At 42.0% G+C, this 8,545-nt stretch overlaps 1 protein-coding gene across 3 annotated transcripts in view; it reads left to right on the plus strand.

Moving 5' to 3' along the window:
* Positions 1–8,545, plus strand: part of PGGT1B (protein geranylgeranyltransferase type I subunit beta) — a 30,109-nt gene that overhangs the window by 17,076 nt on the left and 4,488 nt on the right. For 2 of the 3 annotated variants that reach the window (XM_079995756.1, XM_079995755.1), the window contains exons 6-9: positions 5,261–5,306; positions 6,012–6,196; positions 6,447–6,555; positions 8,367–8,426. In XM_079995756.1, the coding sequence (XP_079851882.1) occupies positions 5,261–5,306; positions 6,012–6,196; positions 6,447–6,555; positions 8,367–8,392 (366 nt within the window). In that variant the 3' untranslated portion in view covers positions 8,393–8,426. The remainder of the gene's footprint in view (positions 1–5,260; positions 5,307–6,011; positions 6,197–6,446; positions 6,556–8,366; positions 8,427–8,545) is intronic. The other variant, XM_079995754.1, reaches the window with a different exon arrangement.

Raw genomic sequence — 8,545 nt, forward strand, 5'->3', positions numbered from 1 at the left:
TCTCTTTTAGCTGATACTATAAATGAGTTAAACTGGGACGCAGATGGCGCTGTGGGTTAAAGCCTCAGCGCCTAGGGCTTGCCGATCGAAAGGTCGGCGGTTCGAATCCCTGCGGCGGGGTGCGCTCCCGCTGCTCGGTCCCAGCGCCTGCCAACCTAGCAGTTCGAAAGCACCTCCGGGTGCAAGTAGATAAATAGGGACCGCTTACCAGCGGGAAGGTAAACAGCGTTTCCGTGTGCGGCTCTGGCTCTGACCAGAGCAGCGATGTCACGCTGGCCACGTGACCCGGAAGTGTCTCCGGACAGCGCTGGCCCCCGGCCTCTTGAGTGAGATGGGCGCACAACCCCAGAGTCTGTCAAGACTGGCCCGTACGGGCAGGGTTACCTTTACCTTTACCTTACAAGTTTGGAATCTGCACCAGCAGACCATCATTAGCATGGCAGACTGACACTTCCTAGGCACTGTCTCTATGGGCTTCTCCTAGAGATGCGCAGTAACCAATAGGCTGCAGTTTTGCCACCAGGTATTTCATAAAAAGAGAATCCCGCACTGCACCATCAATCCTGCACAATGCCAAGAATCTGGCATGCTGTATTTTTAGTCTTGATCTGATGTGCAGAAAGCCAGTAGCTCTTGCATAGTTAACACTTGTACTGAGACACTAGACTTCAAGTACACTTGATTATACACTTGAATGCTCAAGTGTGCTCCAGAATACTGCTCTTGAAAAGCACGTCAAACAGATAGTCCTTCTATGTTTTCCCTCTTTAGTTCAAATTCTGCCAAAGCCGTAAGCAGTCAGCTCTCAACTGCTGTACAGGAATGAATGTGTAGATTGCCATTAGGTAAGCTGTGTCCTGGGAGGTGATTGTGGAAGTTGACGTTTAAAAGCTGAAACGTGAAGAATGCATCCTGAGCTGCTTGAAAGGTCAAAAATACTACTGGTAGAATAAGGAAAACAGTGAATGCTATATTTCTGAGAGAGACATATAAAGGGGAGGGTGATTACAAATGTGCTATGTGCAGTGGCGAAGCTGCATGCTCCAGCACTGGGGATGGAGAGCAGGCAGGGGCGTGGCATGTGTCTCAGGGGCGTGGCACGCCGCCCAGCGTGGTGGGGTGTGTGTGGCGCGTGTTTGGGGGGTGGCCGCAATGGTACCCCCCCTTCCCGGGGGCAGTGCGCTCCCCCCTCCCCCTGTTCCTCTGCCAGTGGCTATGTGAATCTTTTCATAGAGCATAGCAGAATTTTTTTGTGTACAAGCAGAACTAGGCATTTGGCAGCAAACGTAGGAATTTGGGGCCCTACCTTTGCTTGTGACATATAAAGCAAAGGCAGTGAGGCTTTTGCAGAGAGCCTGCTGCTTTTCCTCTGCAACCTGCTCTCTGCAGCCCCCAGTTGTTGTTGTTGTTGTTGTTGTTGTTGCTGCTGCTGTTGCTGTATTCTACATGTTGATGCCAAGAAACATCAAACTGGGAGACATTTACTGCACAGCAATATCAGACTTACTCCATCCCTATTTCTCACCTGGGACAAAAATTCACTCCTGTTCACCACCAAGAAAAGGGCATGGGGCTCCCACATGTAGTTCCTAGGAAATGGGGGGGGGAGGGATCATTTGGAGAATTTTATAAAAGTAATTAAGAAAGGTTAAGCACTCCAGAAAATGCCTCATCTCTACTTTGCATGCAAACACTTTGTCCTACCCTACCCTGTAGTGTTCCATTTCTTTTCCAGCTTAATAGGTTGGAGAATAGAGGTGAATGCTCTGATTATCAAAGTCTGCCCCTTTTTAGATTTCTGTTATACTAGCATTCTCTGAAGACAGTGATGACTTTTGCTTTGTGGTCAGTTAAGAGCAGTGTGAATATACCATATTTTCCCGTGTATAAGACAATGCTTTTTGCTATTATTATTTTTTAGTAAAAAATTGGGGCCGTCTAATACATGGATGGTAGTCTAAACCACTGGGCATCTTGGGCTTGCCAATCGGAATATCGGCAGTTCGGATTCCCACGACAGGGTGTCCCACACTCCTGTCCCAGCTCTGTCCCAGCTCCTGTCAACCTAGCAGTTTGAAAGCACATCAGTGCAAGTAGATAAGTAGGTACCGCTGCGGTGGGAAGGTAAATGGTGTTTCCATGCGCTCTGGTTTCTGTCACGGTTTTCTGTTGCGCCAGTAGCAGTTTAGTCATGCTGGCTACGTGACGCAGAAATCTGTCTGTGGAGAAACGCCAGCTCTCACAGCCTGAAAGCAAGATGAGCGCCGCAATCCCATAGTCACCTTTGACTGGACTTAACCGTCCAGGGGTCCTTTACCTTTACCTTTCCATCTGCTTGTAAGTTACAGTGGCATTCGTGGTTTTGGCAACCCTAATTTAAAATATTGATTTCTTAAGTTTGCGTTTAAAAAAATAGGTGTCATATACATAGAAAAATATGGTATTTGTTATCTTTGTGCTTGAGATCTCTCAAAATTCCCAGCACCAGAATACATTAGTGGAGTTTCTTCATAGCAGACATGAGTCTCCTAGAAGCAAAAGTATTATATTTAGGAATTAACAAGCACAATTATTCTTAAACTAGATTAATCTAGGACAGTGCTTTTTCTTCTTCTAGAAAAATAGGTACTGGTACTCACCATGAAGTTGTAACAGTATGTGTGTTGCACTTTTTCACAACAACAAAAGAGTTGCTGGTACTGTGTACTCTTGAGTACCCAACTGGTCTAGAATATTTTTGCAGCACTAATATTCAAAATAGCAACTTACCTTGCAACCTGAATTTTTCTCAGAAAGGGTAATATGGAGAATGGAAAATGGAAATACAGGTGAAACTCGGAAAATTAGAATATCGTGGAAAAGTTCATTTATTTCAGTAATTCAGCTTAAAAGGTGAAACTCATATATAAAAGGTTAATATATGAGATAGGCACCCCAAATCAACACAGACTGTGGAAACTTCACACTGGACTTCAAGCATCTGGCATTGTGTGCCTCCCCGTTCTTCCTCTAGACTCTGGGTCCTTGGTTTCCAAATAAGATGCAAAAACTGCTCCAAATGAGCCAAATCATCAGCTGGTGTTGGTCCACTGTGCTTCATTAAGTCCAGGGTCAACACAGCCGTCTACCAGGAGATTCTGGAGCACTTCATGCTTCCTTCTGCAGATGAGCTTTATGGGGATGCTGACTTCATTTTCCAGCAGGACTTTGGCACCTGCCACACTGCCAAAAGTACCAAAACCTAGTTCAGTGCCCATGGGATTACTGTGCTTGATTGGCCAGCAAACTCGCCTGACCTGAACCCCATAGAGAATCTATGGAGCATTGCCAAGAGACAGATGAGAGACATGAAACTGAGCAATGCAGAAGAGCTAAAGGCTGCTATTGAAGCATCCTGGTCTTCCATAACACCTCAGCAGTGCCACAGGCTGATAGCATCCATGCCACACCGCACTGAGGCAGTAATTGATGCAAAAGGGGCCCAAACCAAGTACTGAGTACATATGCATGCTTCTACTTCTCAGAGGTCCAATATTGCTCTATTTGCAGTCCTTGTTTTGCTGATTTCATTTAATATTCTAATTTTCTGAGATTGTTAATTTGGGGTTTTCATCAGCTTTACGCCATGATCATCACAGTTATAACAGATAAAGCTTGACATATCTTGCTTTGCATGTCATGAGTCTATCTCATATATTAGTTTCACCTTTTAAGTTGAATTACTGAAATAAATGAACTTTTCCATGATATTCTAATTTTCCGGGTTTCACCTGTATTTCTTTTCAACACCGTATCTACGTTTCTGAGGTGCCCATGTATTTCATTGTAGTGAACTGTTGATTTATGTACAGTTCTGGCTTGTACTGATAATGTCCCCTTTATCACAGGCAAAACAGATGCCATTGTTAGAAGGGTGCTATTATTCAAAGATGTAGTTTTTGTTTCAACATCTCCTATGTTGTCGTTTGCAAGAAAATAAGGCTCGTTCAAGCTTCTATGTTTTTATCATTGCAGTGCAAATTTGAATGCTGCTGAATATAATTTGGTTAGGTAGCAACACCTTTGGCAAGTCAAATATTATTTCAAGTCAGTATTTTCATAGACTTAGATTCTTTTTGTATTTCTGTACCACAGCCCATGCCATTCTAAGGGCCCCTTGACCCTCATGTATTCTGTTTTTTTCCTTGGATTTACTGGTTTGTTTAGTATTGGGATACATAAGCTTTAGCACTGTCAAAGTTGGCTCAGTGAATACTTCGGTACCAAAGGTAATGTGCAGCAAGAAATATTACAGAAAAATCCAATGACCTGGAACTGTTTTGAAAACAACTTTCTAGTCTGCTCTAGAATTGCCCAGCGTCCTAAAGGGCTGTGCTTTAGTTTTGCATAGCTATAGTCTGAGCATAGAGTAAACTTCTCTACACATTCAGTAATAAAATTAGGAATCTGTAATTAGGCTAAAAATATATATTCTGTGCAAACAGCAACGGCTGCTGTTTGTTTGGCTTTTCACATTTCCTGTCTTGTGTCAGTCAAACATATGAGTGCAATAATTATTGGAAGGGCGGAGGATTGCAGTTCCTCCTTTAAAAGGGCAAAGTTCCCAGTTATCTTACAAGCAAGATGACAACAGTCAGTCTCAGCATCCAGATAAACCTTAGGTCAGTGTTCTGTGTTTTTTTAAGTATCACGAGTTTGGTGCTGGAGTAAACTAGGTCCTCTACCTACCTTCAAGCTAATTATTTTATACTTGGTGTGATGTTTCATTCTCATTGTTTATGACACACCTGGTTATCTGGGCATCCGGTGTCTACAAGTAGCAGATTATTTTGAGTCAGCTGATTAGTTTTTAGGAAAGGGTGGACATTGTTTGCTGCCTTCATTCTTCCAACCCAAACCCACAGGTAGCAGTCACAACTGCTTGTCAGTGAATTTATTGTCTTTTCATAATGGCATTATCTGGGCCCCTGTATAGAGTGGAAGAACACCACCACCACCTATTATTATTATTATTATTGTTGTTGTTGTTGTTGTTGTTGTTGTTGTTGTTGTTGTTGTTGTTGTTGTTGTTGTTGAATTTAAGCACTGTCTAGCTGTATACATTTGGTTATAACTTTGAAGTTAGTCCAGTGTCTTTGAAAAGTCATCTCCTAGGCTGTTGGAGACTAGAAACAACAAGGCCATGTAGTTTTACTAAAATGAAATGTACATTCAAAGGTTTGCATGAATGCTTACATTTGCTTGCCTTTTGCCTTTTCAGTCTTATGACAATGGGCTTGCCCAAGGAGCCGGACTTGAATCTCATGGTAAGGGTATTTGTTTTCTTAAGGATCACTTTAATACAGTGGTAATGAGATAGAACACTTCTGCAAGGAAAAACTGCATGCACTGAGAAACTTTATTTTTGAGCTTGGCTTCATTGCAGGTTATTGACAAAATTTGGATATCATGAATCTTGTGCTGAGAGTCCTCCTTGTGAAAGTGATAAATAAGCAATAAGGTCATTACTTCAACAAGGAGGTCTCAACACAAGATTCACGATATCCAATTTTTGTCAGTGTCTCTCAATGAAACCAAGCGCAAAAAGGAAGCTTCTTGGCATGTGCATTTCTCTTTGCAGAAGTTTTTAAGTGAGCCCAGACTTGGGAGGAAATGTGCGCATGTGGGAGCCTATGATAGCATAGTCTAATCCCTTAATTATGGTGTTATATCTGCGCCTGGCCTAAAACTACAGGCAAAGTAACACACATGCATACTGTGGTATAAGTGGGATGACAATTGGTTAACAAAACAGTAACATGGTTGAGTGGCTTACCAGTCGTTTTGTTTGAAAATTGTTTGTCCAGCTCTACATGTGCTTAACTCAGTGCCTCCTCTCTCTGCTAGGGTGAATGACAGTGCATCACTTAAAATTGTCTTTTAGATACAGTAGTTTATGTAAACTGAGCTTCCTCAGTAGCTCCATGGAAGACTGAAAACTATGTTTGGGAAACTCTTGTCTGGTTTTTCAGGTGGCTCTACTTTTTGTGGTATTGCATCCCTATGCCTAATGGGTAAGCTTGAAGAGGTATTCTCTGAGAAACAGCTGGACAGGATAAGGAGATGGTGCATTATGAGGCAACAGAATGGTTATCATGGCCGACCTAACAAGCCTGTGGATACCTGCTACTCATTTTGGGTTGGAGCAACGCTTAAGGTAACTTGAAAGTTGAAGCAAGACACTGTCATTCATAATCTGCCTTCTGACTATTTAACTTCTGCATTAATAAGTTAATTTAGGTTGACCTTTAATATCAAAGGTGCTATTTTATGTCCTATAGTTAATTCTAGAAATTCATTTTTCTTCTTAAAAAGTAAGAGTATACAAACTTTACAGTTCTCTATTTGTACTTCTGGTGCATGCTAAAACCGATAATGTGTGTTAACACGACAAACCTTTCTTTCAGCTTCTGAAAATATTTCCGTATACAAACTATGAAAAGAACAGGAATTACATTTTATCAACCCAAGATCGCCTTGTTGGTGGATTTGCTAAATGGCCAGATAGTCATCCAGGTAAATGAACTTTTTTTGCCCACCTCCATGAGAGGGCGAGGGGGAAGGAAAGGGGGCAGGAAGAGAAAGCATAGCCAAATTCTTATAACATGAAAATGAAACATTAATACTTTTGGTATGGTATAAGAGAGTAGTGACATTGAACACTAACAGGCTCTTACTAACGCAAATCATTTATAAGAACTTCTTGAGCCATGATTTTGGCTTTACAGATTGTGCTAGCTGGTGTTTTGGTTACATAACCAGCAGTAGATTGGTTGAAAACAATATTGTGCGCTACATCCGTAGCGAAAAAGTAGATGAGAACAAAAGGTGAAGGAAATTGGAAGTAGATATTAGTGTTTGTATAGTGGCGCTGAAGTAGCACATTAAGAAAAGGGAGTATGGTGTCCGCATTTGCGTAATTGTCCTAAGGAATGAATCTCTTTCCTATCCATTTTTGTTGTTGTGACAATGTTCCCATTTAGTTACACAACCCATTAGCATAACATCTGTTTTGGAACCATTATTGAAGATAGATATTGATGAGGGGAAATCACTTTCCACAGAGGGAATATATACTGCTTATCTCGTCTTTGAAAGTGTTAACAAATGTGTACCAAAGTTTGATCCTCTATATATTGTATACCTGCACTTCCAAAAAACCTTTGAGAAAATACCTTGCCAAAGTCTCCTAAGTAAACTTACCAGTCATAGGAACTAACCAGAGAAGTTGTGTTGTTGGGTGGCATGTAAGTATTGTAAATAAATACTAATACTCTTCCTGTTACAGGTTGGTAATGGGTTGTAAAACAGGAACAAGGTAGAGGTAAATGGACATTTGTTACAATAAAGGGATGTAAGTCATGCAGCCACACAAGGCTTTGTATGGAGAATGGAGCTGTACAACTTACTCCTGGATGACCAAGTTTGAAGATGGCTTCACGTTATTCAGGATGATAAAAAATCTAAGCTGATACTGAAGAGCCCCATAAGGTGTCTCCAAACTGCGTGAAAAGCCAGTAAAATAGCAAGCGAGGTTCAGTTTCAGAAAATGTAAAATGACGCAAAATGCGGCAAAAAATCCTAATCAGATATGCATGGGGGTCTGAACTGCTGTGACTAATGAAGAAAACCTTGGGGTCACTCAAATGTCAAACTGGTGGCAGCAGAGAAAAAAATTAAATCATTCTCAGTGTTGTTAGGTCTGTGACCACAACATGGCTTTTATAGTATGGCTGAATTTGGAATGATGTGTACGGTTGTAAATTAAAAAATATTGCCAGGGGCCAGAAGACTCTGCAGATTGCTAGAGGCCATTCTCCTTGGATGACAGCTTCCCTGTCTGTGAGTTCTTCATTTACACCAGAGATGGGCAAGCCATGGGCTGCACCCCCCAAAGCCCTCTAGACCTTTCTACTGTTGGAGAGAGAGAGATAGAATTGACAGGCAGGCATTCGTGTGTAGAATGTAGAGCAGCACTTTGGAACTCCACTCTCAACCCATCTTCCGTGTGCCGTTGAAATATGAAGGGTGCACATCAGCAATTGAAGCTTTTGTGTGCTAGACTACAAATGGAGGGCCCTATATAGTTGGAACTTGTAGCATGTGCTGTTTGGTATGGGGATGGGGCCAGGAGGTTATGCCCTTGCTTCCACATGCAGCTGTAGGCAGTTCATGATAGTCTGCCCAGAGCTTTGGCAACCTTGCAAGAAAACTTCTTTTAGGGCTTATTTTGAGCTGGGGCTTAATGTATTTTCAGTGCTAGAACTCAGCCGTGGAACCTGTGAAGTATGGTATTAATGCCTCTGTGTTGGTATCTCCTGCTTTAGAAGGACATTCTGACAGTCCCAGCTAGCATCTTTTCCAGACGTCTGCTATTCTACAGGAAGGTAGGATAGAATCTCTCACTTGTAGCTAGCAATAAGCTGATTTAACTAGTTCGTTTTTAGACCTAGAGCAATGGAATAGCTTGCTGAAGTTCTCTGTTTGAGCTAGGGCTTCCTGCTGT

Source organism: Podarcis cretensis (genome assembly GCF_951804945.1).
Source record: "Podarcis cretensis genome assembly, chromosome: 11".
In the NCBI taxonomy this organism is placed as follows: Eukaryota; Metazoa; Chordata; class Lepidosauria; order Squamata; family Lacertidae; genus Podarcis; species Podarcis cretensis.